The sequence below is a fragment of the Neofelis nebulosa genome, chromosome 4 (assembly GCF_028018385.1).
Source record: "Neofelis nebulosa isolate mNeoNeb1 chromosome 4, mNeoNeb1.pri, whole genome shotgun sequence".
In the NCBI taxonomy this organism is placed as follows: Eukaryota; Metazoa; Chordata; class Mammalia; order Carnivora; family Felidae; genus Neofelis; species Neofelis nebulosa.
Window position 1 is genome coordinate 87,471,742 of NC_080785.1, and position 23,916 is coordinate 87,495,657.

General features: G+C 35.4%; 1 protein-coding gene across 5 annotated transcripts in view; it reads right to left on the reverse strand.

The window, feature by feature from the left end:
- PHTF2 (putative homeodomain transcription factor 2) overlaps nt 1-23,916 on the reverse strand; it is a 127,783-nt gene that overhangs the window by 11,548 nt on the left and 92,319 nt on the right. For 2 of the 5 annotated variants that reach the window (XM_058725296.1, XM_058725298.1), the window contains exons 8-13: nt 18,618-18,804; nt 16,702-16,857; nt 10,886-11,104; nt 4,336-4,464; nt 2,406-2,678; nt 2,044-2,175 (exon numbers count right to left, since the gene is read on the reverse strand). In XM_058725296.1, the coding sequence (XP_058581279.1) occupies nt 2,044-2,175; nt 2,406-2,678; nt 4,336-4,464; nt 10,886-11,104; nt 16,702-16,857; nt 18,618-18,804 (1,096 nt within the window). Of the gene's footprint in view, nt 1-2,043; nt 2,176-2,405; nt 2,679-4,335; nt 4,465-10,885; nt 11,105-16,701; nt 16,858-18,617; nt 18,805-23,916 lie in introns of those variants that run through there. The other 3 variants (XM_058725297.1, XM_058725299.1, XM_058725300.1) reach the window with 3 other exon arrangements.

The following is a 23,916-nucleotide window of genomic DNA, read 5'->3' on the forward strand; positions in this document are numbered from 1 at the left end:
AGAGCAATGGAGAACCCTCAGAAAGTTTTAAGAATCACATAATGCAGGGCACCTGGGTGGCTCAGTCGGTTAAGCATCCGACTTCGGCTCAGGTCATGATCTCACAGTCTGTGAGTTCAAGCCCCGCTTTGAGCTCTGTGCTGACAGCTCAGAGCCTGGAGCCTGATTCAGATTCTGTGTCTCCCTCTCTCTCTGCTGCTCCCCTGCTCATGCTCTCTCTCTGTCTCAAAAATAAATAAAAACATTCAAAAAAAATTTTTTTAAAGAATCATATAATGAAATCTAAATTTTAAAAAGATCTCTGGTGGCAGACTGAGGAATGTATTGGAAGGAGGAAACCTGAATGGAGGGAGGCCAGTTAACAGGCATCTACAGTAGCCCAAAGCAGATGATTGAAGGTTTCATTCAGGTTGCAGACATGGAAACAAAGAAGTAATTGGATCCAAGATATATTTTGGAAGTAGAAAGGGTGGAAAATGGTGATGAGTTGGATGTTGGAAATGCAAGAGAGGGAAGTAATAAATACCAAGGATAATTCCTAGGTCTGGGGCTACAGATTTTCCTCGCTAAATTTTAAGCTCCGAAAGGTAAGGCCTTGCATGTCATCAGTAGTGGATGTTAAGTGATTAGCATTAAATACATGTTTATTGAATGAAACAAACAATGTACAAAAGAATACAACATCTACTTATATAACAGATTGATAATGAGGACGAATTACAGATGGCTTTTCACTAAGCCACGTAACAAAGATCATATTCATCCCTCCACATAACAGAAAAGTCACAGTGAGCAAAAATAATCCATGCCAATTTTTAGCATTTCCCCATGGAGACTAACAAATTAAATCAATGAACAGAACAATGAATTTTTTAAATAGAAGGGTAGACAATAGTGCAAACTTTTTTCCACTTCTTTCATTGTTACTTCAAAATAAAAAGCATTAAAGATCTAGGTATATCAGAGGGTTTCTGATCTTCTGGCCAGCTTTATTTAAGGCCTGATTACTCCATGCATAATGAAAATCACTGCATCTTAACGTAGCAAAGAAATAATCCTCAGAAGTGCTTTCCTAAACTTAATTCAGAAGTTTCCCATTTCCCTCCTGAGTTTTTATATCTTACTGCCATAATTAGGAAAGTTATTTTAAAAGATTAAGGGAAAAGAACAGCATGAAGAGAATGGCTTAGAACTGCAAGCTAATATTTTTAAATAGTAAAAGGCCACTTCAGTGAGGATACTCACTGATTAGTTTTTTAAATTCTTTTTTAAGCAGTGGGCTCCCTCTGCTGGCTTCTGATAACCATTCTAGGTATGAATAAAATCTTTAAGCTTCTGAATGAGTAGAAGTTGGTGAGATTTATGAAAAAAAGATTAATGTCAAATCTAAAAAACAAAACCTATGAATAAACAAACAAAAAGCAGAATCAGACCTAGAAATACAAAGAACAAACTGATGATTGCCAGAGGGAAGGGGGTCAGCGGATAGGCAAAATGGGCAAAGTGGAGTAGGAGGTACAGGCTTCCAGTTATGGAATGAGTAAGTCACAGGAATAAAAGGCACAGGTTAGGGAATATAATCAATGGTATTGTATTAGTGCTGTAAGGTGACAGACGGTAGCTACACGTAGTGGTAAGCATAGCATAGCATAGCACACAGAGGTGAATGACTATGTTGTACACCTGAAACTAATGTAACACTATGTGTCAACTATGCTTCGATTAAAAAAAATTAAAAATTAAAATTAAAAAAATTAAAAAATTAAAAATAAATAAAATATAAATCTATGACAATCTGATCTTGAATGATCTACATAAAAATGTATGTAAGCCTTTCAGACCTCAGGTGTTTTATCTAAAGAACCAGTTAAACATTTATTTTCAATTTCTGAATATGGATTGAAAAGAACACTAAGTATGACCACGCAGCAGCATGTTGAGGACACAGGTGACTATACATTTAGACATATATCCATATTGAAAAAAGAGAAACTCTGAGAGGAAGGCAGCATGTTAAGAGTACTTTTATCACTACCATTCTACCTTAAGATAGGACCGGAGAGATAGCCACATTTTTATATTCTGTACTTTCTTCAACCGGAAATGAGGAACCTCAGATTTTCGAGCCCTCCTTGCAGATGTTAAATGTCCAAACAGTTTTGCAAAAAGTAATCGCTAAAAACAGATTAGGATAAGGATTAATTTTCAAGTAGATTACCATAGAAAAACAAAAATCAACAAAGTATGGCTTGTTATAGGATTGTATTTGCTTAAGTACTACAAAAACAAAACAGGAAAATAATTAGCGGGTCAAAATGATTTAATGAAATACTAAAATACTTCAGGAATTATCTATTATGAAAAGGATAAAATATTCTCTATTCAAAATTCTATATTATACTCACCTGTTTGTAAGTTCTTTCTGCTACACAGAGCAAAAAAAAGAAAATCCACACAAGAGACACACGAACCACGAAACTTATTATAACCATAGAAAGAACTATGACATCTTCATTAGAACCAAATGCAATCACATAAAGTTCTGAAGCAGAGTGTGCTGTGAGTTGTTCCAAGTCTGTAGCTTGGGAGAGTCGGAAAACAAATGGAGTTAAACCCAGGATTAGAGAGATTGCATTTCCAAAAATCTGGTATCCTATTCCTGGTATATGGCTGTTCACCTATATTGAGAGAGAGAGAGAGAGAGAGAGAGACAGAAAGAAACCCAACTGTACATAAATTTTATCTATAGTAAAATGAATTCTATTAGGCATTATTTTATTTATAGCAGTATAAAATCATTTTGTTAAAATATATGAGTTTTAATACACGAATAATGAAATTTAAATTGACTCAAAGTTTGAGAGCATATTACAGGTAGATTGTAAGTCATTATATGTTCAGTTTTTAAAAACAGTTCATTATCAGATTTCTAATTCACTAAGTAGATGCAAAAGGATGAACTATTTTGGTCTTACCTAGGTCTGGGGAAAAAATTCTATAGATCTCACTATTTCAAAAGTTAGAAATATTCACAAATACTTCCATATTAAAAAGAATGAGATCTCATATCCACTTAAGCTCCGTACATAAAAAGAAAAATCTAGAATTACACTTATTTGATAAATTTGCAATCTGTTTTCCTTCAAAGAGCTCAGTATACAAATGGATATCCCCTTATACTTTAAAACCATTTTAAAAGAAAATGTGTTAGAGGGGGGAAAATTAAATAAAAAAGGGGAAAAAGGGAGAATTATGAAAAAGGAAACTGCAAATGAAATAATGGGAAATATAAGACTGGTAGAACTGGGAGGGATCTAGCTAACTTTCTATCATCATATTATACATTCTGGAAACAACCTGCTAGTTCACAGACAGCTAAGGTATGGAGCACCAACTAGATCCACATCTCCAGAGATTCCTTAGGAGTATGTCATAGGATGGAAATCAATTTCTAGAGCAGTTACTTTAATTTCTGTCCTCCATAAAGTATGCATAATAGTTCTTACATAATGAACAATGCATGGAAATTTAGAAGTGTAAGTAAAATTGGGGTGCCTGGGTGGCTCAGTCGATTAAGCTTCTGACTTCGGCTCAGGTCATGATCTCACGCTCTTGAGTTTGAGCCCGGAGTCTGGCTCTGTGCTGACAGTTCAGAGCCTGGAGCCTGCTTCAGATTCTGTGTCTCCTCTCTCTGCCCCTCCCTCGCTCACACTGTCTCTCTGTCTCTCAAAAATAAATAAACATTTTAAAAAATTAAAAAAAAAATCCAAGTTAAATCATGCCTAGTTGCCCAAGAGGAATCAGATAAAATTTAATAAGTAGTAATGATTTCATAAAAGACACAATTTCATAACTGAAATTAAAACCCATAGTATTTGTACTCTACCTCCTGAAACTACTCAAGACCTGTTACCTCTAGCTGCATTTACTTCTATATATTTAAGTGGGCAAGCAAGTATCAATATAAATATTCTATTTTGATTTTTTTAAATAATAAATGAAGCAGGAGGGAGGACACAGGAAAATAAGCCTTCATCAACACTTGTGTATGTCTAGCACAATTTGATCCATGAAAAGCAAAAGAAAGAATAACATAAAAGAAGAAAATTTTAAATTGCATCATCTGTTCTTGGTCAGAAGAATGAAAACACTAAAGCATGACAGTGGTTTGGTGACAAATCACTGTATAAATCACAGACAGGACCAAATACAAATACTTTCTTTTCATGTTGAAGAAATGAGATAAGTTGTAAACATAACATCCTAGTAATTATTTATTATATTAATAATTGCTGTCTTATTCCTGAACTGAAAGAATAATATTTAAGCACTCACTCTGTTCATTATCATTCCACTGATTTCAAGCACAGACATGTCTGCTTTCTTGCAGTCATTGCCTTCCCATACTATAGCACTTATTTTCTCTAATCCCGGGTGGGAATTATGGAGCCAGGGCAAATGACTCTATAAAAAATAAACAGAAATTGGTGAATACATTTATCACATTTCATAAATAAAATGTGTGTATATATATAAAATACACTAAAAAACAAATTGGTGAATGCATTGATCATATTTTATAAAACAGAACATATGTATGTCTAAACACGGGTATACCTGTATCTACATACACCCAATTTCAAAGACACTAAAATTCTATCTTAACATTAATTAGCATATACATTGAATAGATGGCATAAAAATTACAGTTATAAAAATGTGTACATTAAGAACTTCCTCTAACAGGTGTTAGGCAAGCTAGTATTCAAAAATCCTCTAAAATGTATCAGCAAAAGCCCTTAGTTGTCAATTGTCTACATAGCTACTAATATAGTAGTGTTCAAAAACAAATGGATATCAAATTGTTCATATTATTGACTCTCCAACTTCCGGTCGTTCAATACAAAGCACATGACAGCTAAGATTTAAACCTCTCAGAAAGACTAAACAGTGATACAATCTCATCCTGGAAGAGACTCTTCCTCATGCCCTTACCTTCATTATTTAATTTAGTTACTTTTCTGTATTTTAATCTAGCATTTCCCCAAAGGATTAACTTTTTTTTGTTCCTTTGAGTATATATTGCAAATGGAAGCACATGATACTAAAAGTACTCTCTCAATGTTTCAAGAAATAGAAAAAGGCAAAAAAAAAAAAAAAAAAAAAAAAAAGAAAGAAAAATTGAAAGCCTTAATACAAAGGATCAGATGCTTAAGTTTGTTTTTTTGTTTGTTTTAGATAATTAAAATAATAAAACTTTGGGGTGCCTGGTTGGCTCAGTCAGAAGATGTGCCTCTTGATATTGCGGTTGTGAGTATGAGCCCCACATTAGCTGTAGAGATTACTTAAAAATAAAATCTTTAGGGGCGCCTGGGTGGCTCAGTCGGTTAAGTGTCTGACTTCGGCTCAGGTCATGATCTCATGGTTTGTGGGTTTGAGTCCCGTGTTGGGCTCTGCACTGACAGCTTGAAGCCTGGAGCCTGCTTGAGATTCTATGTCTCCCTCTCTCTCAAAAACAGATAAAACATTAAAAAAAATTTTTTTAAATAAAATCTTTAAATAAATAAATAAATAAATAAATAAATAAATAAATAAATAAAACTTCAAAATAGGATGGTTGGGGATTAAAGACAGCAACAAAATTCAACACTAATCTTTACCTTACCAGATATTCATGAGAAGTTAAAACATTAAAAGATTAGACCCAAAATGGCATGAATTTACATTACAGTATTACTAACTTATTTTTATAACATATTTCATTAAAATAACTTCTAACAATAAGTAGAAGAATCTACTATAGTTATAGTTATTCTCTGAAGAACAGAAATGTGATTAAAATATGGTAAAGGTAAGTTTTTTGAAAACTTAAGGAATTGTTTTCCTGTAGGGAGAATAAAATTGCATTAATTTGTTTTGATTGAAGATATAAAATAGTCATTAATAATATGTAAGAAAACAGATATGGGAAGTTATTATCATTCTGAGTCGAACATTAATTTTCTGCATGTAAAGCTATATATACCAGGTTTACTATAAGCAGAATAAAAATTGATGAATAATTACAGGCAAACCGTAATGCCACTAGCCATATTATTAGCAAAGTTCTTTTACATTTAGTTTACTTGACTATGAAGAAGTTTTCTCTAAAAATTTATCTTTTCCAAAGATATGGTATTTTAATATACACTAACCATCATAGTATATATTTCGTTATTGGAGAGCCTTCAAAACTGTTAAGACACTAGTTATTAACTATCCACTTAAATCCACAAATGAAAATTCCACAAAATATTCTAACTAGGATAAAAGTTATTTGTACCGAAATATGTATCAAACTTTCCACGGAAATTTAATCATTATGAAACAACATGGGCTCAAAGGCTAGGAAGAAGAGCTAGAAGCTGAATGCAGAGTGTAAAGCCTGGAGAGACAAGATTTCAACCACTGATTTACAGGCTTCTAATCTTCTTAAACTCTCAGTCTGTTAACAGTGAATTAAAGCCTTCCCAATTACATGAAGCAAGGCATATCAAGGTCTATCTAGGACAGAAATAGGAATTCAAGAAGTTCACCCTCCAAAAGTATTCATTTTGCCCAGTCACCTTTGCAGTTACTTTACTTAGCATTTGATATCATCTTCCTATTTCTAGAAAGCCAACAGGTAGGAGAAAGAGAGCAACTAGAAACTGGTGAATTTAAAAAGAGTTAACTGGAAAAAAAAAAAAAAAAAAAAAGAAAAACCCAACCCAACCCTGTATCTGTGTGTGTGAAATATACTCTGAAACCACAGTCTTGTTGCAACATGTGCTGTCTACAGTGTATGAAGAGCAGCATTACATGAAATGCTTTTTCAGAAAGGCTCAAGGAAAACTGAATAATTCCATTTCATAATTTTATCATATAGGTTCCTCTTGGTATATTCTTCAGACTAAAATCTGGATCCTCATTCAAAATCTCAACTGCTTTGTTTCATGTTCATTCAAAACTGCCTGAAAACATTAACACTTAATTGGTACCATGTTTTATTTCAAGTAAATTCACCATGACAACCGCTTTACTGCAGTTTCTACCTGTGGGAACTGTACCCATTAAAATCTGGCTTCACCTACTGCAAAATGAATTTCACTTGAATATGGCCTCATACTTTATTGTATACTCAGCCACGACTGGGGGAGAGAAGTTTTCTGCTGTAGAAATGTTTCAGTTACTATTTCCAAAGAAAATAAAACAAACAATAAAAACTACAGATTTGGTGACATCCTGCCTAGAACACACAGATTCAGATGCTCATTGTTTCTTCATAAGGAGGTATTTTTCAGTTTTTATGGTGGGCAGAAAACGGTCCTCCAAACCCAATACAGATCTTAGTCTAATAAGAAAAAACTGGTAGCTTTTCATTAAAGGGAGCTAATTTCCACTACATGGCTACTATTAAAACTGAAGATATGAGCTCATTTTTTAGAAGCCTGAGAATAAGAAATGTGTATAAAATCAAGTCTTTAATCCGCAAGCAAAACCAATGTAAGTCTGTGATACTGTAATTAATATGCAGAGTAGGACATTAAAAATCGTACCAAAAAGGAGCAGAGTAGTGGGATAGATTTAGGGCCAACTAATTCTGTACAGCATTCTTTAAAAACAATTTGGAATGCTTTGAAAAAACTGTATTTCCTTTCATTCATTTACTCAATTTTTGTTAAACACCTACTAAGTACCAAGCACTGTGTGATACAACTATGAGCAAAAGAACACACAGTCCCTGTTTCTATGCCTCTGATGGTGTCACTGGGAAAATAGCTCACAGGCATTTTCCTAAACTTCAATTCCAGCTCTCTGCCCAGTGACTTAGATGAATATCTAGGTGACTCATCCAACAACCTATTCTCATGGATTGTTTCTTATTTTTTGCTTCTTAAATTCCAAGGACCTTCAGCTACTCCCATGGCCATAGTCTGGGCCTTGTCAACATACTGAATTGCTCGACTTCTCATCTTACCAGGTCTCACAAACCTTCAATTCTGAAACACTTCTGAACATACCTATCCTTCAGTCTATCCCCTTCTTGGTTTCATTTTCTTCTCTATCTAACATTGTTTGGACTCTTAGCATTTCCATTATTTCATGGTCTCTCCTGTTCCTTGAATAACAACTATTTACTGAGCACCTACACTGTATGACTTTGGGTGTGTTATTTAATTCTGAGCCTCAATTTTCTCATCTATGAAATAAATATATAACCATATATATAAAAGATACACTACACTGTTGTAGGTTGTGAAAATTATATGACATAATGCTTCTAGATTACTATGCACAGTGTCTGGCATGTACTGAATGCTTTTTAAATGTTTGCTTTATTGATTACCACAACTGTATTTCAGAGACTATCACACAACTGTGGATTGAGCAATCACAAATTCATGGTTTCAGATTCCATCTGGACCCTCAACAATATGGCAGTGTGACTCTTAATGTGTTCATTGGCTTGAATACATGCACAAACTCTCTTCACTTTTCACAAATGATAACTATGAGCCGTCACCACCAATCCTATCATCTCACTTGTTGTTAACAGACCTCCTGGCCTCCTGCACTACATTAGGCAATAATCCTTTCATCATCTTACTAATTTTTCTCTGTGCACTTACTCCTCCTCCTATTTCAGCAGAAGATGTGTTCCCCTTCCTATCAAAGGCAAAACTTCCTAATTATGGTTCCCCTCTAGAATCCTAAGAAATCTCATTCAACAACTTCTTCTCCTGTATCTCTTCAGTCCTTCCCTCCTGGGTTTCCCCTATGTACACAGGTGCTCAAATATCTCACATCTTGGGGGGGGGTGGGGTCAAAACATTCCCTCAATTCTATTTCTCCATCTTTTAACAATGTTTATGGCTTAATTTGTAGCCCAAAGTTTTAAATTTTAGGATATTTGAATTATTGATTGCCTCATTTTGATATTTGAATGTGTTTCTTGTGTTCTTCTTTAAAAAATTCTTCTCTTACCAAAAGTAACAAAGATTTTTCTCCTATATTTTCTTGTAAACATTTTAAGGTTTTGTTTCTTCACATTTAGGAACTATCTGGAATATATTTTTATATATGAATAATCATTTTATCTATAACTATATACTGAAGAGTTCATTCTTCTCCCAATGGTTGTAATGCCACTTACGTCATATGTTAGAGATCCATGTAACATGCACTACTTCAGGGTTTTTTATTCTGTCCCATTGGTCTATTTGTTTATACACTGCCTTGGTCTGCTTGGGCTGATATAAGAAAATACCACAGAATTTCTATGGCTTAGAAACAATAGAAGTCTATCTCTCACAGTTCTGGAGGCTCGAAGTCCAAGATCAAGGTGCTGGCAGTTTTGGTGTCTGATGAGATCCCACTTCCTGGCTCAGAGACTGCCCTCTTTTTGCTGTAACCTCATAATGGTAGAAGGGGCAAGGGAGCTCTCTGGGGTCTCTTTCATAGGGCACTCTACATATCCATGAGGGCTCCACCCATATAACCTAATCACCTCCTAAAGGCCCTGTCTCCAAATACCATCACCTTGGGCTTTAGGTTTCACCAAAGGAACTGGTGAGTGGGAGGGGGAGGGCATAAACATTCAGTCTATAGCAGACGCCCATAGCATACTATCTTTATTACTATATGTACTTTCTAAGTAAGTTTTTATATCTGGTAGGGAAAGTCTCCCTGTTGTTCTTCAAAACTGCTTCAGTTATTCTTGACATTTTGCTCTTCAATGTGGACTTTAAATCAGTCTAAGTTCAACCAGACAGACAAACAAACATAACTGGTGGAATTTTGATAGAAAAAGCAGTGATAATGGATGTCTCTGAGTGTTTCTGCCTTTAATAGAAACACTTCTAAAATCTCATCATTATAGGTTTTTAGAAGCTATAGCTCTTTGATAGCTACCTTTTAGTGGATTAAGGAAGTTCCCTTCTACCTCTAATTTTCTAAGAGTTTAGTTGTTGGTTTTATTTTTAGGATTTGATGAAAAGTTAAATAAGAGAAAGAAGAGGAAGAGTGAAAATTTTAAATAACCACCGTGTTTCTGGACTGGTGAGTGATGGATGGAGATGTCACTCACTAAGATTTTGAGTCCCAGAAGAAAAACAGATTTATAAGGGAAGATGGGGTGTTTGGTTAAATTTGAGATACTGGTGGAACATTCAAAAGAAGATATGCTATAGAGGTGTGCTGTCCAATATGGTACCCTATTCACATGTGGCTATTCAGTACTTGAAGTGGCTAGTCTAAATAAGTTGTGCCTGTCAGGGCTTACAATAGATTTTGAAGACTTAGTATAAAAAAAGCAAAATATTTCATTAGTATTTTTCACATTGGTTGTAAGCTGAAGTGAAAATATTTTGAATAAACTGGGCTAAGTAAAACATATTAAAATTAATTTCACCTTTTTAAACATTTTAAATGAGGCTACCTGAAAATTTAAAATTACATATGTGATTCTCATTATATGGGCTCTTGGGAGATATAAATCTGGTATTGAGATATAGATTTGTGAATTATAACCTTATAGGTGGAGTTAAGGCCATGAGTGCTGGTCTGACCATGAAGTATGCTGAGGGAGAAAAGGACTAATGCATCTAAAACACAATTTGACTTACAAAACTCCATTTACCAACAACCTCTCAGTAGCAACATCAGAGACACAACCATAATATAAATACTGAGATTCTATGTTCCAATGAAGCCAGACCACAGCTCACATAAAAAGGAAAAAAAAAAAATCACAGGAATATTACTTTAATTGAATGTAAGCTTTTTCTTTACCTCTATAAAATTTGTACATACATTCAAAAAAGCTGGACTGAGAGTCCCAAATAACCCAATGCTGTAAACTAACCTGATGAAAAGGGTCGTCTCTATATTCTTTTTTCACACTTGGATTAATTTGAGGATTTTCCATATCTGTCTCACTGGTACAAGATGACCGGCACTCTGCACAGTGTAACAAGTCTTCCCATAATACATCTTCTGTTTCAGATTCTGGCCTTGTACTCTCAGAATCCTGTCTGGAACTTGAACAGCGAGAGCTGCAACTAGTACCCGATTTAGGGGCATCCTGAAATCAAGATATTCTTTGACATTAATACAATTTATGTACCCTTTACAAATCAAAGGATTCTATCAGAACCATACTTTGCTACTTTTTGCTGCAATGACAAGTACACTGTCAAATGACAGTGAAATAGAGAGCAAAACATTAAAGATATATATTAGTGTTTAAGGAGTAACAGAATTTTTTTATTATCAAAATCTATTTGATTTCACATCTCAGCTCAAGTGTTATTTTGCATGCAAAGGTTGTGCTTGTTTTCTCTTAAATTTTTATACAAAGTTCAGAATTCAGGCAAGCAGAGTCCAGCCTAAGTTCATATGAACTGTATAGTCAATGAATATTAACCAACTTTAACCGATGTGTTTAACGTATTTTGAGTATTAAGAGTATTTTCTTACTCTCATTTTTTTTTTTTAGCAACAGTGGATCTCATGTACCTACTGTTTTTGTTTTTCAAACAGAAGTTCAAGAAACTGATGTAAAACTGGTAAATAATCTATACCAGGAAGATAACTGCCAACTCATGTTTTTGAGGTCATCTATGGTACAAAAGTGAAACCTAAAAGGTACAAGTTACATAATTTCTAATCAATTTACTTCTTTTCCTAGGAATTGTTATTGTATAAAATAAATATTTTGAGTAAAAGTTTGATTTAATAATTGAAAATGGAGTGCCTGAGTAGCTCAGTTGGTTAAGCATCTGACTCTTGGTTTTGGCTCCAGTCATGACCTTATGGTTTGTGAGATGGAGCCCCACATTGGGCTCTGCACTGACAGCACGAAGCCTGCTTGGGATTTTTTCTCTTTCTCTCTGCCCCTCTCCTGCTCATATTCTCTCTCTCTCAAAATAAATAAGCTTAAAAAATAATTCAAAATAACTTTTACTGAATAAAGAATGGTAATCCTTACAGCCAAGTATGCTGAAATTTTCACATTTATTTTTAGCTATCCTATGTCATCACTAAGACTGTCAATTTAACCTTTAAAATGTTTTATGTGTATCTCTTTCTCCTTCTCATGCTATCACCAGCTTTTATCATCTACACTTTGTTTGCTATAAAGAGGCTCCTAACTGACCCCTATCCGAAAGGCCTTCCCCACTTTCCAGATTAATCTTCCAAAAGTGCAGCTTTTTTCCATTCCTCTGACCAAAGTCCTTCTGTGACTTCACACTGCTCTCCTGGATAAAGTTCAAATTCCTTCACCAGCATGATTGTCTTCAAATGTGCTATTCTTTGGACTTTGGTTCTCCACTTGTCCCTACCACAACCTTCTCCTCCAGTGACAAGGGGCTACTCCCCAGCCCCTAAACCTGTTTGTTCTTTGCCACTCTAGTCTCTAATTATGTTCCTACCTTGTATCCTACTCTCCTTTACAACCTACTCAACCAAGCGTCTGGAAAATGCCATCTGTATCCCTTTCTAGGTGGCTTACCTTGTTTCTGACCCTTAGTTTAGTCTTCTACCAAGGGGGAATAAAACCACCTATCTTAATTAAAGAGACACTGAAAATTAAATGAGCACTGTAGCCTTTAAGACAAACCAGGTACAAAGCAGGGGCTCCACAAATGTTAGTTCTGGAGCCTTCTATTTTTTTTTTTAATTTTTTTTTTTTTAACGTTTATTGATTTTTAGACAGAGAGAGACAGGGCATGAACAGGGGTGGGTCAGAGACAGAGGGAGGGAGACACAGAATATGAAACAGGCTCCAGGCTCTGAGCTGTCAGCACAGAGCCTGATGCAGGGCTCGAACCCACGAACTGTGAGATCATGACCTGAGCCGAAGTTGGACGCTTAACCGACTGAGCCACCCAGGCGCCCCTGGAGCCTTCTATTTAGAGTGATCCCTTTGTCCCTGAAGTGAGGTATTATTATTTATTTTCATGACAATAAATTTTACATCCCTATTCAGCATCTATAATATTGTCTGTTATTAAATGTTCATGTACTTCATATGCTCAAATAAGTCATAACTCTCAATTATACTGTAAGTCAATGAAAGACAAAAACCATTTTTTTGCCACCCTCACCACAAGTTAACAAAATATCTTGAATGAATGAGACAGGTTATTGATAATTAATTTACTGATATTAGAATGGAGCACCATGAAAACACATTTAGTGTGCTGATTACGGATTTGTGGGAGAATTATATGTTTGAAGGAGAAGTAAAAGTGTTTTGAAAGAGTTGAGCAGGAAAGTAAGTAAAGAAATCAAAATAAAAAAATACAGAAAGAAAAAAGGTAAAAATCAGTCTGCTTTGTCTTATAAAAAGCACTCCAAAAATATATGATTCACTAATGCCAACCAGAATACTTGAAGCATAAGCAGTTTTCATTACAACTGTTTTCATTAGCTAGCAAGGCACAGAATGCATTAGGAAACCAGTAATGGCTAGTTTAAATTTTTTGATAAAACTAGCTAATTATCTATCATTAATTTCTGATGTAGATTTGCTAATCAGATACAGAAATGAGTAACAGGATTAAAGCCCTGATGATTATTTAACTGAAACTAATGGGTGATTTTAGGGATAAGAAAATATCTCTAATTCTTTACAGATGCATTTTGCCAAATACTGATTAATAAGTGGGCTACTTTACAAATGTAAAATCTAAAAATTATGTTCTATAACTGATTACATGCCAAACAGAATTTTGCCTGAAATATTTAGGTGATTAATGGCCACTTTGGATTCCACTACAAATTGCTGAATAAGGGCTAAAAATTAGAAATTTCTGAATTGAAGAAAGCAGCTCAAGTTAATAGCTCATTTAATTTGGTTTGCTCTGCTCATTTTAAATCATTTTAGACATTTAGCTAAAACTGAGCATATAATCAAATTAAGGGGAGAAAAAATATTTATTTGAAAGGAATAAGAATTTATAACATAAATGCTTTGTGCCAGGCAATTGTGCAAATCTTATTTAATCCTAACAATCCAATGAGGCTTGTCTCTCTCCACTGTACAAATGCAGAAACTGAGACTCAGAGAAGTTAAATAACTTTTCCAAAGTCACTTAAATATTCTGAGTCCAAGCCCACAGTTTCTTTATTATGACTGCCATCAAAACTGAAACCTAATTTTCAATAGGGAATAAAAACTGAAAGGTATTTGTAGAGTTAAACAAAGCAGGATGGGGCAGGCAACTGGGCAAATGCCTAAAAGAAGGTATCAATTCCACAGGACATCCCCTATGCCAGATAATCAAGTAACTCTACCACCATCTTCCCAACAGGAGACTAGAAGAAGACAACCAGATATACATAGTGGATAGTAGAAAAAGGCAAAAAACTGGGGCAGAAGTGGGGATGGGAGAGTTGAGGGGTGGGAGGAAAGAAGGTTAAGTGAAAGTCTACATATTGAATGACAAGACCACCTCATTCCCAATCTCCTTGATGCCAAACATTACGGCAGCCTAATATAATATCTACCACCCAAACCACCAAAGATTGGATGATTCTTCCTGAAAAACTAAAATCCCCTAAAAAGTGTATCTATAGATATTGACATTCGAGAGCCTTATAACAAATGGCTGTATCCCTAACCACTCATTTTATAGTGAAGACCACCAGTTCCACCCAAGCACAAAGTGCTTCCCAAAATGATTCCTTTGTGCCTCAACCTGAAAGAAAAAAATATCACCAGTAATTTGAAAAGAACAGAATAATATATACATAAAGAAGTAAAACAATATTACAACACTATGGCTATCTGTCTCAATTTTACTTATTCAAAGGAGGTTTCATTTTGCTTTTTTTTTTTTTTTTTAATGTTTGTTTGTTTTTAAGAGAGAGAGAGAGAGAAAAAGAGTGCAAATGGGGGAGGTGCAGAGAGAGCAGGAGACAAAGAATCCAAAGCAGGCTCCAGGCTCTGAGCTGTCAGCACAGAGCCAGATGCAGGGCTCAAACTCGCAAGCCGTGAGATCATGACCTGAGCCAAAATCAGATGCTTAACCAACTGAGCCACCCAGGCGCCCTTGTTTTGCTTTTTTAAAATACCTTGTGAGGTTGATTTGAGAGTCAAAATTTTCTTGATCTGAAATGTAGTTTTTAAAGAGATTTTTTTTTAAGTGTTTATTTAATTTTGAGAGAGAGAGAGAGAGACTGAGCCCAAGTGGAAGAGGGGCAAAGAGAGAGGGAGACAGAGGATCTGAAACTGGCTCCATGCTAACAGCAGAGTCCAATGCTGAGCTCAAATTCATGAACTGCAAGATCATGACCTGAGCCAAAGTCAGACGTTCAACTGACTGAGTCATCCCAGTGCCCCTGAAATGCAGTTTTTAAAATATGTTCTAGTCTAAAGCTCCTCACTTTACAGATAAAGAATCTGAAGACAAGATTTTATTTTTAGGTAATCTTTTACATCATTAAAAAAAGATTGAAAACAATCAATGCCGATTTGCTACTTATCAGCCTTATTTAACCTGAAACCTGGAAGATTTTAAGCAACATATTTATTTAAAAGTTAAGATCAGTAGAATATTGGTCTGCCCTTCAAGAATCTCAATAGTTCAAAATATAGCTGCAAATCAAGAAGAGCAAAGATTATGGGGTGAAAAAAGTACCTCCAAAGCCATATAATTTATTCTCTTAGAGAGTGGAGACCTCTTTCTATAAGAGGTCCTGAAATCCCTTCTAGTACCAACTGACTTCTAACGATACCTAGTGTAACACTGAGAAATTAACGAGACTGAATTTCACAAGTATATCAGATGATCCAGGTGAACAGGCAATGAACAGACACACTGGCATTAGTGTCTGCCTAATGGCAGCCACTGAGAGAAGAAACATAGCCACAGTTACCAGCAAGATTAAACAGAGCTACAACCACAGAGAAGAATGTACAAAGAAGTAACTCTTCTAAGCTTAAAACAATCAAGGTATTCACACTCACAGCAAGCATAATGTATGATTTTTCAAAAGTATAGCTCTAAATCATCCAGGAAAAAATTCTAGTATAGTCTCAAAAGAGGAGAAGGCAATGTTTATCAAAAAGTGACATAAGTGACATCTGCCTTGAAGTCAGGTAATGAAATTTTCTGTCCTTAGAATAAAAACTAAAAATACAATTGAATGAAATTCTTTTTCTATTTAAATAGTTTCAAGAGATGTGAAAAAGCTGGAAAAGGGTTTAGAGAAAACCAAATATTAATAAAGAAAGAATCAAAGAAGAAAAAATAATTGAATTTTATACTATAGGAAACTCAATAACTAGTAATAGTAACATGAAAGTCACTTGGAATGATAACTCTACTACAGTCAAGAAGCTATAAAGCCTTTCATACTGTGAAAAAGACTAACACAGGCGTTCACAGATTCTCTCTCTCTAGGATGGTTGTCTTTAAAAGCAAACAATGAACTGAATGTATGAGAGTCTTTGGAGAAAAAGCACAAAATGAGAACAAATGTGTAGCTATCTATCATGTGTGGAATACACAAATCCAAAACTGCTACTCTATAAACCCAGGTCATATAACAAGGCATTCATACTGATGGGATATATTTATTTCAGTAATTTTATTCAATTGTTGAAAGAAGCTGTAAATTAGTAACATATAAGTAAGTATGTATACATATACATAAGGACAAAGTATATACCTCATTAGGGTAATGTTTCTTATAATGGTGTGATTTTCTGTTTCGAAGAATGTTCTCAGAAGTCCTGTCCACATGACGGCGTAACGGATATCCTGTTTCAGGGCCTTCTTCACTGGAGACTTCATCAGAAACATTTGTTATTGTCCTTTGAGTATCCTAAGTTGAGAGTACAGGAAGAGACTTATTGGTAATTTATGACTGAATTTGTTACTTTAAAACTGTAAGAGTTTAAATTATACATACATACACATATGTCTTCAAAAACCTAAAAGTGATTGATTAGTATTACCTGATTTTCTTTAAAAATGTCTTAAGTTAGTGACTATACTGTTATTTCAATTTTAAGAGTAATTCAACAGCTATTTGTCAAATACTGTCCTATATAATTTCTGCTCACAAAAGGATGAGAAATAGATCCGAAAATTAACAAATATAAAATAGGATAAAAGAAGAACAGAGACCATTTATTTAAAAGGAACTGAGAAAACCTAGATGAACTTATTATATACTATTTCTATAAACCCAAAATGCAGTCAGTTATAAGCCCATTACTGGTTTAATAATGGCTTATGAGGCAGGGGGAAGTGAATGGCAGTTGCATGTATGTGCATATCAGACAGACAACGTTATGTCCATACCAATTTGTAAGAGACATCCAGAGTTTGGAAATTCTGAAACTGGGAGACTCCAGAGCTTTAGTTTTGACTTTCTCAATAAACTCATATAACTTTAGTAGGTAATACATAGCTAAAAATGTGTTTGAAAGCGGTAGGACTAAAAACTTATCTGGTGAATGATGATAGTGATGTGAAGCTCACAGTATTAAAGAGCTAAATGTTTCCAAAATCTAAAATCAGAGTAAGGGACTCTATTTCACTGCACCCCATGGTATTTATTGTATGCTACTGGTACTGAAAATACATGTATTGTTAAGTGGTAACACATATTTCACTCAAACCTAAAGAAGCAACATAAATGTTCATGCTCACATTCTATATGTAACAGAAGCAAACATCTTTTAATTTGGCCATACTGTTTTATTCTAAAAGTTTTTTAAAGAAAAAATTACTTAACAAAAAAACCTGAAAGAAACAAAGAGATATATAATATTACAATAGGCTTTGTTACAATAAATGCTGGATTTCTTTATTATTTTGGAAAAGTAAACAAACAATTGCTATCCTTAACAAATGTCATCAATAAGAATTTTTTTTCAAATTAAAAACAAAACAAAACGAAACAAAACAAAACAGAACAAATGTGCTGACACCAAAGGTAATGAAATGAAAAACAGGTAATATTTTCTTATGGAGAACATGGAGGGAAAGCCACATTCCTAGTTCAGTTTCTAAAATAATTTAAATGTTCCATTTAAAACAAATTCTCACACACACAGAGAAACGAGGAAAGAGAAGGTAGGTTTAACAAACATCAGTTATAAATTATAAAGTGCTTTAACATTTAAAATTTTTTTTAATGTTTTAAAATTTATTTTTGAGACAGAGACAGAACATGAGCAGGGGAGGGGCAGAGAGAGGGAGACACAGAATCTGAAACAGGCTCCAGGCTCTGAGCTGCCAGCACAGAGCCCAACGTGCGGCTCGAACTCATGGACTGTGAGATCATGGCCTGAGCTGAAGTCAGACGCCCAACCGACTGAGCCACCGAGGCAACCCCAAGTGCTTTAACATTTTGGAAAAATTGGAGCCATCAATCAATTCAGAAGGTACCAAGTTACACTAGCAATCAAATTTAATCAAGTAACTTTATTTTCAGCTTTATCAGTGTGATTTGTAAAGGCTACAGAATAAATTCTGGAAAAAATACATACTTCAAAGGTGATTCCGATGTCTAAGTCACTTTCCATCAGCTGATAAAAGATCACACAAACAAACAATTTTAAAAATCACACTTACTTTGCTGGAAATGTTCCTCAGTGTTCCTGTGTGCCACGTTGTCTCTTCTGGTCCAACAGTTTCACACTGAGGTTCATGGCTTTGTATTCCCTCCTCACTGCTTTTAACAGTTTTTTTCCCTTCAAGGGATACATAGCCATTGTCAGTCTCAGTTGATTTATCAATTGAATTCTTCGCTTTCTTTGATCTAAAAAGAAGAAATTGCAGAAGCATGTTATGTAGACCTAGCTTATTTTCATGGGTTACTGATAGAAATTATGCTCTGTTAAAAATTAAATCTGGTAGTTATTTTTCAGAATTTTAATGGCTATCTTATTTTTTACAATAAATAATTTAGAAATAGAATACCTATCATAAAAAGTAAGTCAATAATTGTCAATCAATGTCCTAATTTAACTTACTTGATTGGTTTTGAGGTCTTAACAAATACCAATTCTAAGAGACATGCCCTAACTTATCAAATGATTCTTGACTAAAATCACTTGGCCTTTATGAAAAATCTATGATCAAAACTGCCCTTTTTATTATAGTTAATAATATATTTTAAATTTTTATTTAAAAACTGTTTCTAAGGGTGCTTGGGTGGTTCAGTTAGTTAAGTGTCGACTCTTGATTTCAGCTCAGGTCATGATCTCAGGGTTGTGAGATCGAGCCCCAAGTTGGGCTTTGCACCGACAGCATGGAGACTGCTTAGGATTCTCTCTCTCCTTCTCTCTCTGCCCCTCCCCAACTTGCAAGTGCATGTGCTCTCTCTCAAAAAATAAATTTGGGGCGCCTGGGTGGCGCAGTCGGTTAAGCGTCCGACTTCAGCCAGGTCACGATCTCGCGGTCCGTGAGTTCGAGCCCCGCGTCAGGCTCTGGGCTGAAGGCTCGGAGCCTGGAGCCTGTTTCCGATTCTGTGTCTCCCTCTCTCTCTGCCCCTCCCCCGTTCATGCTCTGTCTCTCTCTGTCCCAAAAATAAATTAAAAAGTTGGAAAAAAAAATATTAAAAAAAAAATAAATAAATAAATTTAAAAACAAAAAACAAAAAAAATGTTTCTATAATTATTAGATTAAATTGTGACTGGTGGTTTATCTTGGTTTTAATACTTTTGCTTACCCCAATACTTTACTATTAGTATATATAAATAAATATCTCTGATAAATTCATTGTAGTATACAAAGGAGCCATATGACCTTTTGTAGCATAAAAATATGTGAAGAAAGGGAAAACTTTATAATACAAGTTTCTGGGCACCTGGGTGGCTCAGTCAGTTAAGCATCTGACTTCGGCTCAGGTCATGATCTTGCAGTTCACAAGTTAGAGCCCTGCATCAGGCTCTGTGCTGACAGCTCAGAGCCTGGAGCCTGTTTCAGATTCTGTGTCTCCCTCTCTCTCTCTGCCCCTCCCTCTGCTCTCTTTCTCTCTCTCTCTCTCAAAAGTAAATAAACATTTAAAAAAATTAGAAAGAAATATAAATAATGGAAGAAGCAGACATGAACAACGCAAAGAAAATAAAGAAGTAACCTCTTTTACCCACTAGAAATACTCTGGAAAAAATATTAGCATCATGTAGCCATTAATTACCTAAAAGGCTACCACTGAAATTCTTCACTTATAGGAATTTAATTATTTTCAATACATAAAATACAACATGTAAAATAATAAACAAGACTTTTTGATTAACAGGCCAATGCTTGAGGAGTCTTTTTCAGAGACTCTCAGAGACTACAGAGGGTGAAAGAATAGCTATCCAAAAAAAATAGCAGAAATATAGTGGAAGTCCCACACAAAATTAAAATGTGCTCAATGCAGATTAAGCCTAAATTATTAAGCCTGTATTATTAAAATGCAATTGCATTTAACTTTATTTAAATAAATCCCCTTGAATTTTCTGCAGAGTATCAGATTTGCAGGAACAAAAAATTATACTGCTTTTTAATTTTTTAATTTTTTTTTTTTTTTTTTAACGTTTATTTATTTTTGAGACAGAGAGAGAGACAGAGCATGAACGGGGGAGGAGCAGAGAGAGAGGGAGACACAGAATCGGAAGCAGGCTCCAGGCTCTGGGCCATTAGCCCAGAGCCCGACGTGGGGCTCGAACTCACGGACCGCGAGATCGTGACCTGGCTGAAGTCGGACGCTTAACCGACTGCGCCACCCAGGCGCCCCTATACTGCTTTTTTAAAGGCCAAAAAACAAAATTTTTTAAAATTTCTCAAAACTTTTTAAAACAAAAGTTTTTAAAAATGCACACAAAAAACATATCTTTAATACTATAGTTAACTCAGTCGTATTGGAATCTTTTAGAACTTTGTAGGACCTTAGAACTCACCTATTCTAAATGCTCATTTTGGAAACAATGGATCAGAGATATAAAGAGATCTAAGTAATCTAAGTAACTTATATAAGGTGACAGAACTAGTTAGAGGCAAAGCCAGCACTAGAATACAGACCTTCTGACTATGAAGGTAACTATATTCTCCACACTACCTCCAAGTGCCTCCTCTTGGGGAAATTGCCTGACAGGATTTCTTAACACACTCATCAAAGCCTAAAAAGCTTTTGTTTTATACAAACAGGCCTCTCTTCTTCCTGATCTTCTCCTGCAAGGTTACTAAATGGTACAGACCACACTTCCCATAAGCTTCGCAGATGTCTGATGCCTTCTAGTCATTCAGAACACATCTCCATAGAGTTGCAAGACTCAGAAGCCCAATCTCCTGACCCTTTTCTTTCTATATGACCCTAAGAGATGGAGAGACCAAGGGAATGAACCACTGAACAAAGATCACTTAAGAGTTACAGAGGGAAGGAGGAAAATGGATTAAAGTAGAGAGGAGAAAGGGCAAAACAGAAGATAAAAGATGCAGAGAAAATGTGTGACCCTCTTTGCCTCAGGAATAAAGTGATAAAATCATCAGTTATTAATTGTTCCCTTCACATCTCTCCTTTAAACATTGCGCAACATGTGGATATAGAAAAAGACCTAGGGAAATACAGTCTTGATATTTCAAAAATGTGAGAATTGAAAAGCTAGACCAGTGTGCTGGAAAGGGATCTATGAAGGTTCTTAGAAATTACACTGGGGTGGAAAAACGGGGAAAAGGAGATGAATGGGATGAAAGAAGACTGGAAAATTGGTAGAACTATTAATCAGACAGGATATGCAAGAGGAGAAATTTATCTTAGAAGATGGAAATGCTGGCCCTCAAGGGCCTAGGAACATCCTTAGCAAGATCACTAGGCAGTTGAAAACACAGGCCTGGAGGCCTATAGTCAAAGTAGAAAAAATAGCTGAAAACCTGCAGAGTGAACCAGAACCCTAAAGGGCAAAAAGATAAAGGCCTAGGGAAAAGGGCTTTGAATCAGTAGTAACTGCTGCCTCTGGGATTTTTCTGAGGGGAATGTACTCTTGGTGGAGGGGAGGATGGAAGTACTAGCAGTAACCCATTCCACATACCTTTCTGCTATCTCCCTTCCTCTCTTCTTTATCTCTACTTCCAATCTTCTCTGGGTTGTTTCTTTCCCCACTATCTCCTCAAAGTACATGGAACACCCTCAGGAGACATCAACAGTAAGTTACTAAGCTATAGCAGCTTTCTGATGTTTCTCACAAACTAAATGCAGAGAAGTTGCAAACCAAGCTGAAAGGACAAAGAAAATAGCAAATATAAGTACCACCCTCAGAGTTTACAAAGTAGCTCAAAATACAAACAGGCAGCTTGGCAGTGGCTGGTAGTAGGGGCTCTTGCTTGAGAAGTGCTGCAGTGGGGCAGCAGGGCAGACCGGTGGCAGCCAATAACAGCACCCCATTCAAGGACAATTCTGGGGCAAGGTGTCAGGTGTAGCCCAATGGGGTTTTGGGAATGGGCTACAAATGGAGACTAACTGAATAAATAAGTATACTGAGGACAATGGGAATCAGATTTTTCAGTGATAGAGAAGGAACATGTGAATATAAAGAAAAGATAAACTTTGAGGTACCATATTTGAATTGGAGCTATCATTGCAAAGTCATGGTTTATAATACATCTAAATATAGAAATAAAAGTAGAGGGATACACACACACACACACACACACACACCACTTTCCAGCTTTGCCCACTAAGAAGGTCTGGGAGTTTTAACACCACAACAGCAATGAGCACTTTTAGAACTCAGATCTTGCTTTCTATATACCACCCTCCTCAAAGAAATGGATCACTCCAGGGCTGAGACAGAGGAAGTACAAGCCGAACCTAAAACATTTTGTTGTTCTAGAAAGTAAGAAAGTGATCAAGGAATGATAGGGAAATATGAAAAAGACAAACTGCTCAAAGGGGCTCCACTGGCCAAATTTAGGCCAATCTGATCATCAAAATGAATAATGACATTAACCAATTGAATAAAATGAAAATCTAGGAATAAATAAGGGAAAGCTCATCCTTAAAGCAGAATGTCAACTAATAAATGCAGAAGAAATGACAGAGAAAGAAAAATCACCATTCGGCAACCACCATAATTCAGGCAATAATCATCAAATAGATGCTAGAACTAGAAGGTGAAGGTGGGATGAGAAAGAAGTTATTTTTATAATCTTCATGTGTCTCCACACAGGAAATTTGTTGATTATAAAGGGAAAAGTAAATATACAATGGAGAAATCTGGTAGATATTATATTAAGTGATTAACGTCAATATCAGCAGTAAAGGAACAAATTTACTTTGTTTTCCATCTGATAGGATGCAATAAGAACTAAGTATCACTTCTCTGATATTCCTGCCAAAAATGCATAACTTGGGTTTAATCATGAAGAAACATCACACTACTAACTCAGTATTATGCTGCTAAATGTTAAACAACCAGCTCTACAGTCCTTGTTTGTAGTGTTTCCTGATTTCCATGGTGTAAGTAATCCCACCATGGCCAGTTTCAAGTACCAACCAACTGATAATGCTGACCTTGGAGTCAGGAAAAGATATACATATTTGGCACTCACAAGTCATTTGGAGTCAGATCCCAACCAGAGGCAAAACCTAAATTAAGTGACTTTGTACAAAATGACTTCCTTGTAAGTCTTCAGAAACGTTAAAAACGTGAAAGTTGAGGAAAGACTGATGTCTGTTCCAGACTGAAGGAGACTAAAGAGACATGACCCAGATTAGAGCTTCTGCCGGAAGGAACAAAGCTATTAACAGAGACCATCAGAATTTAAATGGGGTCTCTGGGTGAAAGATATATGGGAGTTCTTTGTGCTGTTCTCTCAACTCTTCTAGAAGTTTGAAATTGTTTCAAAATAAAATTATATCTTTTAAAAAGTACAAGCTGATTTGTAC